Source organism: Anser anser (genome assembly GCF_964211835.1).
Source record: "Anser anser genome assembly, chromosome: 3".
NCBI lineage: Eukaryota > Metazoa > Chordata > Aves > Anseriformes > Anatidae > Anser > Anser anser.
Window position 1 is genome coordinate 119209538 of NC_139722.1, and position 19944 is coordinate 119229481.

Sequence of the window (19944 nt, forward strand, 5' to 3'; positions counted from 1 at the left end):
GGTTTTCTGTCCAATCCCCATCTCGCCCTTGTCTGATGCCTTTGGTCCTATCCTGTGTGAAAAAAGAATGTATCTTAATTTTTTATTCTCTGGTGTTTGTAGCTATTAATTTGGTACCATTGGGCCTATCCCATGTCTGTTCCGAATTCTAGCATCGTGGGGCTAGCTGGAAAGGCTTTCACTGATTTCACATAATTTGCTGCCTTTTGATAAGTGAATGTTTAGCTCCCGTTTATGTGGAGAGTGATGAACTTCTCCAGTATTTTCAGTGTAGTGATCGTAATTGTTGTCAGGTAGGAAAAAGGCAGTTAAAAAACTGAAATGAATTTGACAGGTGACAAGAGTTGTGGCTTGCATTGCAAGTCTACTTGAAGGCTGTAGTCATTTGAGTGAGTTACAGTGTTCTTCTAAGGAAAAAAAGTCTTAGTGATTAACTAGATCTTTCCTCTTGTACCCAAGGGAGGAGAGTGGGTTTAGCTTCCAGCATGAATTAACACTTCCTAAGTTATTTGGAATGGCCCTGGTCAGGGTCAGGATCTGTGCAGCTGAATACTTCTCACTGACTATGCCAAATTAAGCTGACTAAATCCTGCTTGGGATAAGCAAAAGGATGTCTGAAATACACTTTACATTTGTGCAACCAGAAAAATGCTCAGGTCACATTGCTTTATGCATGTAATGAAAAGTTTAAAATTTTAAATGAACATACAAACACACATAGTAAATCAGAAGCCATAACTTCTTTAATCCAAAACCCCAAACCAAAATAGAACAACCAACAAAAAAATGTGCTCTGTTCTTCCACTGGTTTAAACTCTGATACGCCTGAGTACCAGAACTGTACATAGCAAATAGGTGTCTGTATTCTGAAATTTGCTTTCTGCAGTTTGGCCTTGCTGAACTCCTGTTAAGAGCACAATGACGTATTATATTTGAGAGAGATGTTATTCCTGTAGGAGCATTGACGTATGCAGCCTGTCATGGGCTCCCTAGCTACACTGGAGTGGAGTATCCACAAGATAGGACGGGATGAACTTCACTTAGACTTGAGGACTCTGACAAGTGCTGGTATTATTTCATGTATTAAGGTTTTGGTTTTGCTATTTTTCCCCTTTGAAAATAAGGCCTTTTTTCAGTTGTGTGTGTGAGTTTTTTTTCTCTCTTATTCTTCATTCTTTCTTCGAGCTATGCAAATGGATTTTATGTGAAGGCATTGTTTTGGAAGAGAAGTTAGACCAGGGGGGGCAGAGGTTGAGACAGTAGTGAAGGAACATTCCAGGTTTAGTTTGCTGCTGTCTGAAAGGTTGTTTAGGATAATTAAGGTCATTTTGTCTCTACCTTGATACTGATCTGAAAAATAGTTCTAATTTTGTATTTCAGATGTTTGTTGCTTAGTGTCTGAATGGTAATAAAGTTCTTTAAAGAAACTGAGACAAGCAGCTAAGTAATTCTCCTTTAAAGAAGAGTTTTCCTTGGGTTTCTTAAAGCAGAGAATATAGTACGAAGAGCAGCAATAATGGGGAAAAAGAGTAACAGATTTGAAAATATTCCCTCTTTTCTGGTATAGAGATCTGAGTTTTTCCTACTGCTGATCATTTTTAATTGTTATTTTATAGGACCAGTTTACGTTGAACAGTCATAACAGTCATGGCATCCAACAAATTTGTCATTAAGGTAAGTAGAATGTTATAGCTTTCACTTAAAAAAAAAAAAAAAAAAGCAAAAAACAAAAACACAACAAGAAAAGGAAAGGATACTTCATGATACTGCTTAGAATGTTTGTATGGTGTTTTAAAAAAGCTAATGATGAAGAGGTGCATCCTTCAGGCCTATGGTCGTGGTAGCATATTTTCTATCAACGTTTCTGCCTTTGGAAGCAAACTTCTTGGATTGCTGGCACAGTGTGTCTGAGGTTGGCTGAATATTAGAGTCATGTAACTAAAAGTGATTAGTTATGTAGCTAGAAACTGTGTGAATTCTTGATAAAACAGTATTTGCCACCAGACATAAAATTTAGCATTGATTCTTCTTGTACTGTAGTCTTGCAATATTATTTGAGTAATTCCCAGATAATCTAGGAATTCGTGGTTTAAGGGCAGTATTTTTCTTGAACTTTTTTTTTTATCACTCTTCATTTTCATCTTTTCTTGCCTCTCTTCCCATTCTCAGGGATTAGTTATTTTATGTCTGGTAAAATGCTGTTATGGTTTCTTTTGTAAACAATCAAATTTAGTTATACATCTGAAGTGTGACACTTTTCAAAACATTCTTTAATAAATATAGCACTTTGTAATTCTTTTAGAATAACTGTATCAGTTTATTAATTAACAGCTAAACTAATTGCTTAGTAAAAATTGTGAAGCCTTCTCTTTTGGACCATCTTTCCTACTTCTGTTTGTTCACGTACATCTGGGGTAGTGCATTTCTGAATGGTTAGAGCAGTTTTCTTAACAGAAGAGACTTTTTTTTTTTTTTTTGGAGTACAGCTACAAAAATCTTCCTGGCTGATCAGGCTGTGGAAGCTGTTGAATCTTGTTTTTTTTGTGGGTAACTAACCTGTTTAACAAGCAGACCAATTTTAAAATTATTATTATTTTTTGCTATGGAGTACAGTCTGTATTCTTTTCCGTGGAAAAGTTATCTTATTTAGTGGGATACTTATTTAAATCTTTTTACTGTTTTAACGTAATTGTAAACCTTAAATTGACGTTATCATGTCATTTTTTTCACGTTCTCCTTTATTGACATACTGTTCAGTACTTCTCAATTAAGGTAGGAGTTAGGAGGAATATCTTTGATTTTGAGCTCATTTTATGTGATATGCTGACTTCATATGCTGCTGGTGTATTGACAGGAGAACAACAGGACCTGGGGGTAAAGCCATTGTTTTTCTCAGCTGATATCTCTTGATATCATTAATAGTAGTACAAGTGGTATGAGTTGAAGTATCTTTGCTAGATAAAAAGGCCTAAGATGATTGGTTACTGACCTGCGTTATTACAGTTTGCTGATTCAGCATAGGCACTTCACTGTTACTCAGTATGTACCCTGGTAATCACTAAGTACTTTAATATCACCACCTGAGCAGATGGATCATTTCACATTGAGCTTGAATTTGTAGGTAAGCAATATAATAGGTACAGCTTTTGAGATACAACTTCATTTTCTTCCCACTAACCTTTAAGAAATGAAGATTAACTTCTGCATGCACAGAATGTTGAAAATTAACTCATATTGACTTTACATTGCATATTTGATACGTTTTATTCAAGGCAAATATGTAAAAAGCTAATTGGAATTCATTTTGGGCAGAGAGATGCATATCATTGTATTTTAGACCAGGGATCTTCTGTGTGAATTTTTGCTTCTTTATATTCATTGGTTGTATATTTAATGTGAATAATCCCTTTCTGAAAGATTAGCCCAACTTCTACATGATTTTATTTTTTCAAGAAAGATCCCTGTGCAGAAGATACTCCAATAAAGCGCAGAACATATTACCACTCTTCTCCGCAGGGAGAGTATGGAACATAGTATGTTTTTATTTTTAGGTTCCTTGTGTTTGAAATCGATGGGGATATTTTATGAAATCTGAAAATCTGTTTCACGTATGCCTTGTCTTCTCTGTTCTCTATTTTAGATTTTTACATTTTATAAGTATGCGTATATTAATCTTTTTGGTAAGAGACTGAAATGTGCAGCTAATTCATCTTTCGAGTCTTGGCTAACTCGAACATAATTTAGGAGGAAAACACCTATCATGTTTTTAATGGGTTTGCTTCTTAAAGTGCACGTTAAATCAGGATCTCAGTACCTCCAATGTAATGGTCAGATGTTTCCAGTAGAGGGAGGGGTTGGCTTATTTTTGAAAGGTGTTCCTAAGCCTGCTTTTATGGGCAATTAAAAGCAAATGGAATAAAATAATTGATGCAGTAAAATTGCTTTAAACCTTAATACAGAAACTACAGTGAAGTCCTAAACACACATTCTTTGCTTGCCAAGTGGCTGGATGCCATAGTTTTGTGATGTGCAATAGATAATATTTTATACAGGTTAATTTCATCAGCCATTTTCAATTTTAAGTAATATTGATACTTCATAAAGCACTATATGGTAAAATACTCCTAAATATGTAAAATCAGACATATGAATTTAATTAAGTTTTCTGTGTTGCTAAAGTATTTTACTGCTGTTCTGAGAAATAAATCTTAACTTTAATTGGTGAGGCTTAAAGCAAAATCATGAACTCTATACAGACTTGAAAAATAATATCACTAGGGCCTTGTTTAAAACTTTGGACAAACTAGAAAGAATTACTCTTCCAAAATTATGTAAATTGAGTTTATCCATGTGAAACTGCAAATCTAAATACAGAAAATTTTATAGCTGTAATAGAAAAATTTCATTTACTGTTTTCTGCAGTTTGTTCATTTGCCAAACACTGAAGACTTTCAGTTGTTACTACACTTTAATAGCTCAGCTCAAAAGGAAGCTTATTTTACTTTGGCATTTCCTACTTTCAGAAATTAAGAGCCTCTGTTCTATCTCAGAGTTGCAGGCCTTTGCTAGCATATATCTTAGATTTAAGATAATTATAGTTTGTGTTCCCTCTGGTCATCCAGCACACACTGCAATTGATTTTTCTTTAGTGTTCCTTGTTATCAGTTGAAATTATTGTATGCTGGGAGTGTATATGAAACGCTACTTGGTCTTTCCTACTTAAATCTTTTTGTACTTTGTATTGTGAGCTCCTTTGAAGCAGCAAGCATTTTTCTTTCTTTCTTGGGAGTAAAGCTAGAGGTATTGAATGTGACTGGATAGGAAAATAAAAGTGTGACTGGAATGTAGTCAATCTTCCCCTTTGTTTTGCTTCTTTGTGCATCTGTTACTTAATTATCCATAATATAATGAAATCATTTATATGTTGCTTTATAAGAAAACACATCATAACATCTGTCTTTGGAATATCTTAAAGTGCCCCATGAAAGAAAGTGTGCATACAAATTATGTTGATTGTAGGCCCTAACGGGTAGGTAGAGAGAAATGGAAAGATACATTCAGTTTTTAGGGTCTTTAGCACAGACCTGCTCATGGTACTGTTTTGTTTGGTCTGGAATAAGAAAATGAATGATTTAATTCAGAGGGGTCATTGTGACTTCATTTTTTGGTATTTCCATGCATGTTTAAATCTGTTAATAGATGTCTAACGCTAAAGCTTCTTACTGTATCTCTGGTCTTTCCAGTGTGCTTTAATTTTCTTGCTACCAGCTGAAATATTATACAATGATGGTGTGTTGACAAAGATTTCTGTATCACGTATGTCTTTCATTCTGATTCTTAGATGACATTGAAGTGGTCAAGCAGAATAAAGCTCATATTTCTGTGTAGTGTGTCCATTGAATTAGCTGATTGATATTTTTGTAAATATTGATCAAATCAAATATCTGTAAGTTAAAAATGCCCCCTGTGAGAAGGAGGGGCATATTTGCTTCCTCTTGAAAATTGTTTGGAGAGGGGGAAAAAAAAAGATGAGGATTTTTTAATCTAATTCTATAGTCTGTTTTCCTCTAATGAATAATGGAGGATATTAAAAGTGTTTTACTGCTATATTAAGTCCATAGATACATGAACGGAGTGCTTTCAAGTGGAGAATAAGAATCAAGAATACTGTTTGTGTTTAAGTACATTTTTCATATGTTGTGACTGTTCAAAGTTACTAGACTGGTACTACGGATTTTTTTTTTACATAGTTTTGAAAAATGTAACAATGTTTTCTAGTTCAAGTTGTGTTTTTTCTGAGAGCAGTTGAAATAAGTAACACATGCGGTATCTCTGATGTCCTTTTCCATGTTGCAAAGCTTAGAAATGTGTGTGAAATTGTTGTAGTTGGAATACTTGCAAATGTTTCACTAGAAATATGCTAAGATTCAATTTTCTAAGAATAAATAGAATTTGTAAAAGTATTTTGAATCTTAGAAGTATGGTACCAGAGGTCTCACAACTGATTAAACGTTGTTGAATTTTACATTTGATGTGTATTGTGTGTTCTTATGCTTGCTTTATGGATCTTTAAAATTTCAGGAATAGCTATGTTAACCATTTAGTGGTGGTTTTCTAGGGATGTAGTTCTCCTGAAGTGATATTGCTTAGAACAATTATAAATACAAGTAGGTGGAATTAAGTACCATCATACACTTGGGTGATGTTTGTGTTAATTTCTACATGCATGCATAAAATATGACACTTGTCTTAAAGAAGATACCAAGGAACCTGTGGGAAAATGTGAATTAAATTGGGAATTATGAAGCAACAATAAAGGATGGAGAGACATCTATTTAGTTTTCTTTCTTACTGTGCATTTCAGTCCCAATTTTATGGGACTAGATATGGAATGACCACGGTGATGAGTAAATAAGTTCCAGAAGAAAGAAAAGAGAAAGTTGGGAGGTAGAAGGGGGAGGAAAATTGAGTACATGTTCTAATTCTAAGCCTCCTGGAGTCAATGGAAGTTTCCTGACTGACCTCAGAGGATTAATTTTCAAGCTTAAGGAAATGATGAGCGGACGGAGAACTGAGACATTAAAGTGTTAGCAGAAAGGGAAAGGAATGGGAAGCCAGGGGAATAAACATCAGTAGGGGAAATGCTGCTTCCACAGGGATCATTTTGAATGAGGAGTAAAAGGATGGTTCAGCTTCTATTACTCTTTTGGCATTTGAAATAAATTAATCTGATTAGTATAAAAGTACTAGTTGTGCCAGAAAATGAGGATTTTACTAATTGTGAACGCTATGCTACTGTGATGGTAGTATGATTCTAAACATACATCATACCAGGTGATCTGATTATTTTTTTTAGGCTTAATAAATTTGAAGTTATCTCCATGACAATTGACTTAGGCCTTATTTCTGACCACCACCAACATATTTTTCACTTCCACTGTTCTGCTTCTCTGCTTGGTGGTACTGCCAGCATGACCCCTTGGTCCAGGAGTGAAGGAAGAAGGAATGGGGAACTTAGAACCAAACTTAATTTCTCTCAGTCCAGCAAAACTTCAGGACTTAGCAGGAGTTACTGCATGGGGTTGGTGATTGTCTTTAGGTCTTGGGAGAGGCTTCAGCTTGTGTTGTAGGTGAAATTCTTCAGTTTCTTCTAGTGAGTTCAGATGGGGTTAGGCTGGAAGGTAAGGGGATCTCTGTTTCACACAATACCTCTATACAGTAGCGAGTAATGTTACATCCAAACAGTTGTAGTGATGCAGTTTTTGCTCTTGGTGTTAGAATCATAAAATTGAAATTGAAAGATTCTTCATGGTTTCACATGGCCTCCCTCCTGGGTAATGTAAATAAATTCTGATTTGTGGATGTTATGTGGGTATTTCGGTTTTGAGAGTGTTCTGACTGGACTATGAAATAAAATGAAGAAGAGAGGCTGACAACACATTTTAATTATTTCCTTATGTTTCATCCATGTAGTTCAGTACTTCCTTAAAAGGAATTTATTTTTAAAAGCAAAATTATTGCTTGGTTTCAATTCCCAGCTAAAAGCTTAGTTTCTGAACATTTTATGTACTGCAACAGTTACCATTGAACTATGACTTTGCAGTATTTTTCTTGACTCAATAGCCAAACTTTTCCTTAAATAATAGTACCACAGGATGTGGCACCCTATTTCAGTATTCTGCTGCAGTCATTGCTAAGCATGAATACTGATGATGCTTGACTATTGTGAAAACCCTTTAAACTGCTGATAAAATGATGACTCATGGTCACCTGATGAAAACAGATTCATTACCATGACTCCAGAAACTTTAGATCCCATATAAGTGTTTCACTTCCCACACTAGTTCTTCTAAAACGGATGATGATGCAGTTATTTTGTTACAGTTGACAGCTGCTCAATTAAGCTGTGACAATGTGGTTGGCAAAAACTATAAATTCCAGACATTTTTTTAATAATTTAAGGAAGTAAAATCTGTATGAGCTGTGAAGAAATCACCAACATTATCAGCAATGTTACTTGGAGTGTTTTCTAATCAAATTATACGTCTTAGATTTCATTTACCACTGCTAAATTAAGTTCATATTATGGTGGATCTGACCCAAGCCTCACCAAAGTCTGTGGGCTCTAGATCAGAGCCTTTAGGAGTATATTGGCAGCACACTGTAGCTTAACTAAGCACATAACTACTTTAACTTATCAACGATCTTCAGTTTAATTTATCCATCTTTTTTAAGCTCAGTCTGTTTGTCTGTAATGTTAATGTCAAAAGAAGTAGGCTGAAAAAATAGTGAAAAGTCATAGAGACAAAAAATAAAATTCAAATCAGCTTTATTTTCATTAGGAAAAGAGTAAAAAGCCAACCAAACAAATCGTGTTGACGATTTGTGATTACTCAAGCATTGTGAAAAGATAAAGTGAAAAACATGAAATGAAAGTTTAGGTGTGTATGATTCTGTTATAAAGTAGAGAAAGGTAAGACTTGATTCTTGGAATTTAGTAGTGCTCAACAAGTAATTGAATGTAGGGTAGCATGGCATGGTTAATTCATTTGTAAATGATCAGGGGTTCCACTAGTGAGTTATCTTAAACTAGTTTTCCTATTTTGACTGGAAACATTTTTAATTTGAAGTGCTATGAGGTACCATACTTAAGGAAATCAAAGTATCAAGTGATTTCAAATTTATGTAATTAAAACTTGTGCTAAAATGGATAATGTCAGTTTGTGTATGGGACCAATACAAAAATGTTTGTTTTTAAACAGATACTAAGTAAAATTCATGATTTAAAAGTTGACATGTAGAATCCCACAGTATTTTAGTTACATCTCCATTTCTGTTCTTTTTTTTTCTCCATTGACTCATTTCAAACTTAGGTGATGGATATGATCTATTTGTTTGGTGCTAAAACCTGGTACCCATCTAATTTGAAAATAATGATCTGATCAGAACTGAATATTCAGTTCAGATATTAAGGAAAATACTAGAAACAATATAAATTTCTAACATATTGTAATATCAGTCATATAAACTCTGTTAAGAAGTTACATAGGGGAGAGTCATGGCTTGTTTTTTTTTTTAATCCCTGAAAACTCTCCTCCATTTTTATTACCACAGATAAAATGGTAATGAAGAACAAACATTTGCAGATTTAATAATGAAAGTTAATAATAATGACAGAAATACATTTGAAAAACTGTGTAATATGGTGTGAAGTGGTATCTTAATACACAAGAACTCTTACTGCAGAAGTTCTGCAGAGTTTGTCTGTATTACAGCCCTTGTGCTGTATATTTCTATCCCTAGTTTTGTTAATAGGATAGAATCTGTTGACTTTTGCATTTGTGTGATTTTACTTGGGCAAATTAAGAGAAAAAGTAAATGCCTTTATATAATAAATAAAAACCCCATTAGCTGTATAGATGCATTTAGTCATGCAAATAAATGTTTAATGAAGGTAGCTTTTGGAAGCTTACTCCATACGCTGTACCTTTGCGTATCAAACTAGTCTATGTTTTGTTTCCCCGCTTCCTAGAACACAATATTTTTAACAGTGCCTATATGAACACAAACTCTGCTTACTACGAAAGTGTCTGTAGTTGAGAAATTTTCCCTTGCGGAAGTGGGAAGAGAACAGTTTGTAGATCAGATCACGTGCAGACAATTTGGAACCAAAAACTTAACTGTAGTGATTTGAGTGCTTTAAGATCATCTTTTCCTGTTGCTGTGTACACTTTGCTAGGGAAGTACAGTCCTTTTATGAAACCTCAAGACCAAGTGCTGTCTGTCTTGTTTTGTACTTTCTTGTCTTCGTCACATCTTTCTTTGAGGCCTCTGCTATTTCAGCTATCTGTACTTTTTACAGACAGATCCTCTTGCTTGAAATCCTGAATCTACAAGCCTCAGCTTTTACCTAGATTTTTTTCCTTTTACTATGTAACTTGCCGTGTATGTCTGAAAGAGCATTCAAGTGGGGAATCGCTGTTCAGATGCTGCATCAAATATTTTTTGAAGTATAGGTAATTGTTAGTATGAGGGGGAGCGAGGAAGAGATCAGAGGAGGGGAAGATTGACATAACATCACTGATTTCCACACAAGAACCATCCACAGAACATTTTGATGTGTCCACAGAACATTTTCTTGGCATTTTCATATTGCCTCTGACTGGGGTTTGAGTGTATCTGTGAAAGTACTTTCAGAACTCTATCATCACTTTGCTCTGAAAACTTGTGCAATAACAAAACTAAGCTAAACTCGAACCCAAGTGCAAGGTCCTCTTTGAAAGGTCCTGCTTAGTTTCCAGGAAGTAGTGAGGTGTCTGGCATATCTGACACCACTCAGCTGATGAAACAATAGTTTATATAAGATGCAGTTAAATCCTGCCTTTCAAGTTCAAGTCAATATTCTCCTATTTTAAACTCAGAGAATCATCTTTGTTCATTGAATATACCAGTGATTTAATAGCACTCATAATTAACCAAATATACATGATTGTGGTTTATCCTGCTTTGTATCATACAGATTAAAATTGATAGAAGTGTATAGCTCTGAACATAAAATATTTGCCGAACTAAAGAGTTGGGAAAGGGCTAAGTCTTGGGCCATTAAAGATGTTCTGTTCAACGCCAAGATCTGAGGATTTGACAGTTAGTAGGGTCATGCAGTGTATAACTTTTCCTTCTTTATTTTTACATTCCTGTAGTAGTAATAAAATAAGAAGGCGAGTAATATAAGTAGCACTACCATAGTGCATTGCTTTGCAATAATATGGTAATCTCCAGTAATGGAAAGGAAGCTTATAAAGAGATGCGGTACTGGCCGTAAGTCTCTGGCTCTTACTTTGCTGGGTATTAAATTGTCATGTAGTTGCAATTTGTATCTCAGATTTTACAAACAATTTAGATGGTAGGAGTAAGTCTGACAAGTCTAAAGTTGAATATGAAGCCCACAATTAAAAAGTTCTTGCCTCCCGTAAGTGTCCAGTAATGACTGTACTGTAATATGAAATAGACTCAACAGCTGTGATTGGTTAAAATATTTCTTCATACTTATAATCAATAAATACATTAATAGATATCCAGAGAGATGGTAGTACTGAGGATGAGAAGGATTTTTTCTCTAATGGACTGCTGCTAATGTAAAGTTCCATTTTTCTTTTACTCCAAAAGCTTTTGAACATTAACGGGAACTAAGCAAGAAGTTCTAGTAGTCTGTTTCTGCCTTATTCAGCACAGTTTGCACTGAGCCCAGTTCTAGCCCTTACAAGTTTTTCCAAGTTGTTTTGGATATTAAATGAAAATTATAATTTGATAGTTATGTTTTTTTATTTTTTTAAGTTGTTTTTGGGCTAGTCTCCAAAATGGTTTTGTAGTGTAGCAGCTGGACTATCCTTTGGCCAGCTCTTAGACTGTGGGCATTGTTAGGAAGCTTAGGAAGGCAGCGAGGCATTTGTGAAGTGTGACTTCCAGATTGGGTGTCCTGACTATTTTCAGGCCAGGACAAAACAGAATAAACATGGAAGGTTGATACATTACTGTAAATATAATATCTTCACATTGGAATAATGTGTGTGGGTTTTCTAGTATTTGGATAAATAAAATTTCTAAAAAAAAAAAGTGTCAATTTCCCATTATTGGAGGCAGCTCACAAGAGTGCATCATTTGGCAATAGGTTGGAAACCACCCCCTGCCCCCAAATGTTTTCCTCTGTTTCCCTTGTCACTAAATTTCCTCAGGCGATAGATCTTGTTTTAGAGCTGTGATACTGTAAATGAGGTACATATGGAAGGAGTCTAGAACATAACAACAGAGACACTTTGACTATACCCAAATAGCATTGTAAGTCTATGTAGTTTTCAGGTTGTCATAGCAACAGAAAATTGTATCTCCTTTTGTAGCCAGGGATAAGTTTCTACTACAAAACTGCAGAAAACTTTCTCGATTGAGAGTATGGATTCAGCCAGTTTGCTCATGGAATGGATTGGGGCTGTATTCTGTTGGTTTGACTGTGTAAGGAGAAATAACGTTTGAAATTGCAACATGAACTTTAGCTTTTTATTATAAAGAGCTGAGAAATTGAGAACTTCAGCATCATCGCTAGTCGTGGGCTCTGTTGTATGGAGCTTCCTGTAATTGTGCCTGAATAGTAGTACAGAGTTGTGCCTACTGCTCAGAGTATAGAGGCTCCTGGAATAATTGAAATTTTTATCCTCCTTCTGAGTCTTTCTGTTCTCTGTAAGAACTGTCTGTCCCTTCACACCAGCCTTCTGCTATGTAGATACTAGTGATTTGAAATCAATGTTAAAGATAGTTTTTGAATTGGCGATGTAATGGTATATAAGGTCGTAAGCTGTATGAACATCCATTTTATAGTAATGCCCAAATCAAAATCTTTACTGCTGCTGATGACTGTTGTCATACTGGTACTTCATTTTTGAAATACTTAATTTTTCTTCAGATTCCAACACCGTTCTAGGGGTAAGATCCTGAACAGCAGTGGCATGTTCGTTTCTCTAATCTGACAATCTGAAAAGTAGTTCAGTGATCCTCAAGGTGTTTCTATTTGTTTCCTTCTTTTCAGTAATAGTTTGGACTTCAAAAAGTCAGTATGCTGCAAATTTAAAAGTTAAAATGCTCAGATATTAGGCCAGATTTATTTAAAATGTAGTGTCATTTAAACATAATGCTCTTCATTATCTTACTAGTGTGGTGAAAAACAGCAATTTTTTTCTCTGTTTTTGTTGGGTTTATTTGTTTTATGGCAATTCCATTGTGGACTGTACAACGGAGGCTCCCATTTATTTGAGGTGAGGACTTTTCCATGATGTGTAAAGACCCTCTGAAAAGTCTTTTCTGAGACATCGTTCTCAGCAGCGAATATCTGCCTTGGTTTTACTTTCATGTTCATAACATTGCTGTAGAGAGATGATTATAAGTCTTCCCCTGGTTTTGCTAGAAAGTAAAATGAAAAGGGTCAGGGCTGTGGAACAGCATGCGGAAGGTCAGTATCCAGTGGGGAGAGCAACTCTGAGATAAGCTTTCACTTGCTTAGCTGTTTTTGAAGAGCAGGCGGGTATGTTTAACTTCTTGAATAGTAGATAATCTGCAGGTTATAAGCATGAAAATGCAATACGGTATCGTTAGTATTAAAAGGAACAGATTGCATATGAACAAGTAATGGGATTGTGACAGTTATGCTGCTAGCTAAATGGAAAGACAATCTGTCACCAAGTACTTGGGTATGCTGGAGTTTCCCTCTGTGATTTCCACAGGAAGCATCTGCAGTCTGATTTTATACAGAATAAATTCCCAGTTAGGTCTGTCTTTGTTGCTTGCAGCTGTCTTGAGCCAATCCATTAATGTTTCTGGACTAGAGCAGAAGCTGAATATTTACAAATTATTCCATGATGAAGAAATGCATACCATGAAGCTTTATTTAGCTCACAAAATTTTTGAAGAGCCCAGTCATGGTGAGATACAATTCTTGCATTCGTTCTTTGATGCAAGATAAAGTTTATAGTGAGGGAAAAAGTGTGTAAACTGTTTTCATTCACCCCTTTACAGTGCCTTTAAGGCTTTGCTTTTTTTTATTTTCCTCTTTACTTTGGACATTCTGAGTGCATAAGAAATACTTCTATATTGAAATAATGACGGGACGACGGGTAACAGCACGATGAACCTGGGAGAGAGAATTTGCAGGCTTTTGATGCCTCATTGCCGGCGGGAAGAAAACACCCGTGGCAAGCCGGTGCCGTGCAGCGACGGGGTCCAGAGGCAGGCGAGCAGCCGCCGCCGGGGGCTCAGCGCTTCAGCACCACGCGGCCGCGGACAGCACCTGCGGCGGGCCCGGGCAGGCGGAGGTAGCGCGGCAGGGGCTGGGAAGGGGGCACCTGGGAAGAGGAGGCCTCCTTCGGGCACCTCGAAGAGAACCCTTTCAAGGATTGTTCGCTGCTTGCCGAGTGGATTAGTCTTCGTAGGTGTGGTGGTGTTTTTGTTTTTTTCCTACTAACTTCATTTCTCGCATTTAGGAGCCATGCTGTTAAAGTCCTTGCGTGAGGTGTTTCATAAATGCTTCCGGAGCACAAGCACAACCTCACTGAGTCATGAGTGTCCAAAATGAAATTTGATCGAATTAGAATGGTCCCACGGTGTTAATTCTGTTCATCATTATATTTATGATTTTTTTCTCATCAAATTTTAACCCAATAATTTTAGAGAAGAAACTGTTTTGAAGAAAATACCTTTTTCAGTACACATTAAAAATATCAATGGGGTATAAACAAATGGAAACCTTAATAGACAAATTTTCCTTCCCTATTTACTTTTTCGTATACACAAATGAACATTTAATAAAAAATAAAGGCAGATAGAGACAGGTTTCTGGTTCCTTATCCTTCTAACCTTTTTATACCCACATTCTTGATGCATCCTTGTATGTTCAATCTGTCTTTTTTTTTTTTTTTTTTTCCTCAATGAGTTTTTGAGAAATTTCAGCTGTGCAGTGGGGTTCACAAATACATGCTGGAAAGATTATGATCTCTGCTTTTTATTGTTGATTGTGGCAGGAGAAAACTTCAACTAGTTTGGAAACTGTTGATAATCCCTGTATTGAATGATTGAAGAAATATTCATGTTGTGTACCTGCTTTTCAAAATTGTAGGCATCTTATGCTTCATTGCAAGATGTAGGATTGGAAGATGGGACAGTTTCATACACATGACCTATGCCATTTTTTAAATGTTTATATGAGTGCGTGACTGGTAAACCTACTAATTCGTCTCCATGTGTTGCACATAGCTTGCATCTTCTATACCCGGATGGACTCACAGTGCTCTCCTTAGTAAACTGAGAGCAGAAAATCTCTGTTTTATTTAAAGAGAATAATAATAACAAAAATACCAGTTGTAGCAGAAGACTTTTTAGTGGTTTCCAAGTAAGGCAACAGCAAGTTAGATACTTAAGACTTTCTTGTATTATAGCTGTGATATAATATTTAAACCTGTAGTGAAAACATATGTCCTGCATGGTAAGAGGATACAAGCAAAGTTACCCTAGTTTCAGAATGTGTTGTTTTTTAATGACTGTATTTGTTATTTTTAATTTCCTGATTTCTTTTCCACAATTCTTTTCCTTTCTAAACAATGTAAAGGGAAGAAAAATTAACTTCCTTTTGTGAAATATAAGTACTCTGTTTACTTTTGGAAAAGCTTTGTTTAAATTTATTATTTTTTTTTTTAAAGGGGGGGTAAACATGTGGATGTGTGTATGTTTTAACGCTCATTTTGAGAAACTTTAATCTCAACACTTCTAATATTGGCAGTCTGGTATTCATTGTAACTATAATAGGTTATTTCATGCTGCTTCTCTTTATATTCATGGTTATGATACTGAAATGTTAAGACCACACACAGACAGCAAAGTCTCTAGCCACTTACGCATGTAAACAGTCTGGCTTTTTACAAAGTGGAAAAATATTTCTTGTGCACTATTTTAACATGATCAGCATGTTAAGGCTCAAGCTGCAACTGTGTCAACATTTCTTTGGCTGTAACCATTAATTCTGTAGCCTCTTGATAATATGTAAAATGTGAAACTGGTTTGTTTACTACTGGGACTTGTCAGCAATTACTGTCTGCATTTAGCTTAGTACTTTCAAATAGATAATAGATCAAAGAATTATTTTTGCATCATCGTTCTGGTTTTAGAAAAACAAAGGTTTTCTTGGTTTTATTTTTCAGCTGCCTTTGGGCACTTTAAAGAGATGTTTGAGCCATAAATTTCATAAATACTTTTCTTATGTATGTTGGTAGGCAAAGGCACAATGTATTGAACAAGATTCTGTAACCACTATTTTATATGAATTTGTCTGTAGAGACGGGAACATAGATCTCTTTCAGGCCGCGATTATCTGAAGATCCGACATGACTTCACCCCAGCTAGGATTTTTTCTTTTATTTATTTTTGTATTTGATGCATGTTTTCAGCATTCTTACCGTTATGAACTGCAAGTGTAGTGGTCACATTTAATATCAATGCACCATATCATCTTCATCACAAAGAATTGTGAAGACTGCAAGAACTAATAGACTGTTCTTCATTTCTTTATAGTATGAGCCTGATAAGGTTAAGGATATCTGTAAAAGTTGTTATGTATGTGTATATATATATAATTTTTAGACATAGCATCTAGTCTAATAAATTTTGTCATTTCTTTCATGCCTATTCTCATCGTATTTATTAATAAATATTAATTTCAGCATATCAGTGAGTGTTTACAGTTAATGAAAAGGTGGATGACAGTTTAAGTGGTCATTGCGTTAGTTGAACAAAGCTTAAGTGCTGCATTATACAAAAATAATAATCTTAAAGTATAGGATTTTGTTTCTCTTCCAGCTACTTTGAGAATTTGTCCAAACAATGAACTTAACCTTTATAGCAAAAAAAAAAAAAGACTGAGGAATTTTGTAAGCGTTTTTGTAAATACGCGTACCATACATGAAATTAAGTTGATTTATCTGAGGATCGCTTTCTATTTTCAGCATAGCTGTAGACTGACAATTTCAATGAATCCCCCTTCTTCATCTTTAACTTACGCAGGCACTCTACAAAGAGAAATGCAAGGAGCATTTGAGCTGTCCTTTTTTCCATTCATGATGAATAAGAAAGCCACTCTCTTATTTTAATTCCATTACTTTGGAGTCAAATGGAATATTAAACTGTATCCTAGTCTTCTCTGCAATTTTTAGTACATCACTATTCTGTAGATGATTTGTCTTGAAAATATGGCATTACTAGACATATCTACAGAACTTCAGTAAGAGGGAGCCTTCTTACTTAGAAGTAGGCTGTATAACAACTAAATAAAATTTTCCACTACTTCTGAGAAGGCTGCTATTAATTAATTCCATGATCTCTGAGGCACTTGGTTAAAATATTTCACCTGAGCTTTTCTTATATGCTTATGAAAATCTAAAGTACTTGTTTTCCTGTAAGTGCTTTATTGAAATGAGATTGAACTGACAGCACAGTACGGACTACACACCAATCCATTACAGAATAAGACTGCCACGTTAAAATCTCAAAATCAGACAGAATAGCAATATGGATGAACTAAATTATTAGGTGGAAAATCAAATTTAGGGGTATTCTGCTGATAGAATAAGGAATGATAAGGATCTCTTAAAAGGCGAATCCATTATTTTGGAGTCACTATTATAAAATATTTCATAAATGTATCACTATTATTATATGATTTTATGAAGCTTTTTGTTTGTAGATCACTATCTTTTCTTTTTTAAGACTTATATGCTCTTTGCTGGTTAAATTTTGCTACCATTACTGAATATCATTCAGACCAGATGATTTGTAACTTCTAAAATTAGAATGAATCTTTTTCCAGTAAAAACTAAAAAGATACCATTTTCCCAAACAGCATATCGAAAAAGATGATCATTGTGTTTCGTTGTTCTTGTTCAGCTGTCTGGCCCAGATGAATTTCCTTTGATGGGAAAACGATAAAAATAAATTAAAGTGAGACAGCAAATTATTTTTATTTGTTGGTTAGAACTGTATTCCTAATAGTTTTATTTTCTAGTGTTTAAGCATCCAAATAGATTTGCAAATGTTGTGCAAAGTATCTGTTTAGTACAGCAATGGGAACGCAAACTTTTTTTCCAGACTCAATAGATCTTCTAGCTGTATGTTATGGCATAGTAAAGGGACTTTGAAAAACGGCTCTTAACTGTTTTTTTCCACCCAATTTTAACTGATAACATGCTTGGCCTCATCAACAGATGCCCATAATGCATTCAGTTTATATGTATTATATATACTAATACCTATATTTTTTCAGAAGTTAATTTCTTACTTATTGTTCCCTGCAAATGGTTTGGGGAAGAAAAAAAAACCTACCAGCTATGTATTATTGTATTTTTTATGATACCAAATCACAAGCTTTAGGAAGTGACAAATTGCAGGTTGAGTTTTGTGATGAACCCTTTGCCACTACTTTGAGAAACATGCTCTCTAAGTTTTACACATCTGGGAAAAATCAGTTTACATTTGTTGGTGGAAAAGTCTTCAATACCTAGTTAAGAAATCCCTCTGAGAAAAAAAATCTCAGTAGAGGACCTTGAATCTCAGTATTGCCCCCCGTTTGACTGCAGACAATCCTGAATAAAGATGGAATCTGTTTTGAAAGCCAAGAGGAGAAACTCTAGGGCACTAAGGGATGTGGCTTAGCGGTGAGACTTGCTAGGTCACGTTGATGGTTGGACTTGACAATCTTGAAGGTCTTTTCCAACCTAAATGATTCTGTGATTCTACATGGTGGGATGGCTTATTTAAGGGAGCAGGAACAAGGAGGAGAATGATGTACATGATCAGTGGAGCAGAGATGTGTAGGTAGAGTCAAACTGAAAGCTGAATAATAAAAGGTGTAACGGCAGAGTAACAGATCTCCTGATCTCCCTTTCTTTTTCCAAAGTATGGAGTAGGGGGAGTAAAACGGGAATTAGTATAGTAGTTTGATCATGAGATAAGGATTAGGAGTAATAAGCGAGATCCAAACTGATGGAAAGTCTTGAGTGACAAGATTTTTTGGGGGTGGGGGGTGAGGGGGGCATGAGATTGCTTTTGCCAACTGGGAACAGGGATGAGATTAGGAAAGTCTAGATGTTAGTGTCATTTTGGGGAGATGATGGTGGCAGTCATCTGCTTTATAGTCTGTGCTCTACTTTGCACCATAGAAGGAAAACCTGAGGTCCCTGGAGTCAGTCAAAAAATGTTTTATCCTTCTCTAGTACTAATCTAAAGTACGGATAATGTTTTAAGGTAGGTTAATTGTATTGGTTCAGTTGGCAGAGACTTCTGTGGTGCTTCCCATTCTGCTAATTTCCCTGTGGGAGTCAACATGTCACCATATGGTAGGTTTTACTTAATCAGTTCTCAGCCTGTCCTTACCAAGGTTGTAGAGAGAAACTGTTAAATGTAACTCATTTACCTGCAGTTACTGGTCTTTTTGGACGTTTCTCTGTAGTATATTGTGGTTGTGTTTTTAATACATCACTGGCTCACTGTAAGCGCTTTTTTTTTTTTACAAAGAGATGAATAATAATTGTGTAAGGCAGTTTGAGCTGGAAAAGGTAAAGTTCACTTCACTGTGGTGTTCTTAGAGGAGTAAGTCTTTAAAGGTGTACTTAACTAGAATATAGGTAAATTATCCTAGCAGTCCATTTTCCAAGACTTTATTAGAAAGGCCAGGCCTGTTCTCGAAAGTTTTCTCCTAGATATTGCTATTCTTAATCAGTTAATGGGGGATGAAATAAATCCTCACCCCCACAAAAAAAAAAAAAAAAGTCAAAACCTCTTATAACACAGGAAATCTGTAAGAATAGATTTTTTTAAAAAATTCTCATCTACATTTCTATCAGGCCTAACATTTTATCTCATTTTATCTAAAAGTGTGTACATCTCTCTTGATCTCTTTTAAATACTTGTGTGTTTGCCCAAATGTTTCAAAAGATGTTCAGCTGATGAAATTGCAGGGATATTTGAAGGCTATAGTTTTTCATTTAATTTTTCTGAAGCATTTTATATGTAATTATGTTTTATGAGAAGCTATTTACCAAATGCTAGCAATGACTATTTTTTTTTTGCTAGTCATGCATATTCAGCCATTCATCATTAGTGTATGGGTTCAAAAAGATGTAACTTTTGCTAAGCTCAGGATGACTGTTATCTGCTAATTTTTAGATCAATTACTTCCGAACATCTTCAGCCTAATGAAGCAAGGTTGAAGGCTGTATTGAAAAACTTTAAAGCCTGCAAGATTTGGAGCATCTACCACTTTTATCATGTGGTAATCGTTAATATTAATGAATGTAAATGTTTCCACACCCTGGTCTTTAGTGTTCTCTTTGATGTTAATTACTTTGCAGTAGATCGCAT

General features: G+C 35.3%; 1 protein-coding gene across 7 annotated transcripts in view; it reads left to right on the forward strand.

Annotated features, from left to right (window-relative positions):
• Nucleotides 1-19944, forward strand: part of SLX4IP (SLX4 interacting protein) — a 79313-nt gene that overhangs the window by 3987 nt on the left and 55382 nt on the right. For 6 of the 7 annotated variants that reach the window (XM_083828931.1, XM_083828940.1, XM_083828938.1 and 3 more), the window contains exon 3: nucleotides 1617-1674. In XM_083828931.1, the coding sequence (XP_083685057.1) occupies nucleotides 1648-1674 (27 nt within the window). In that variant the 5' untranslated portion in view covers nucleotides 1617-1647. Of the gene's footprint in view, nucleotides 1-1616; nucleotides 1675-3102; nucleotides 3122-19944 lie in introns of those variants that run through there. The other variant, XM_083828933.1, reaches the window with a different exon arrangement.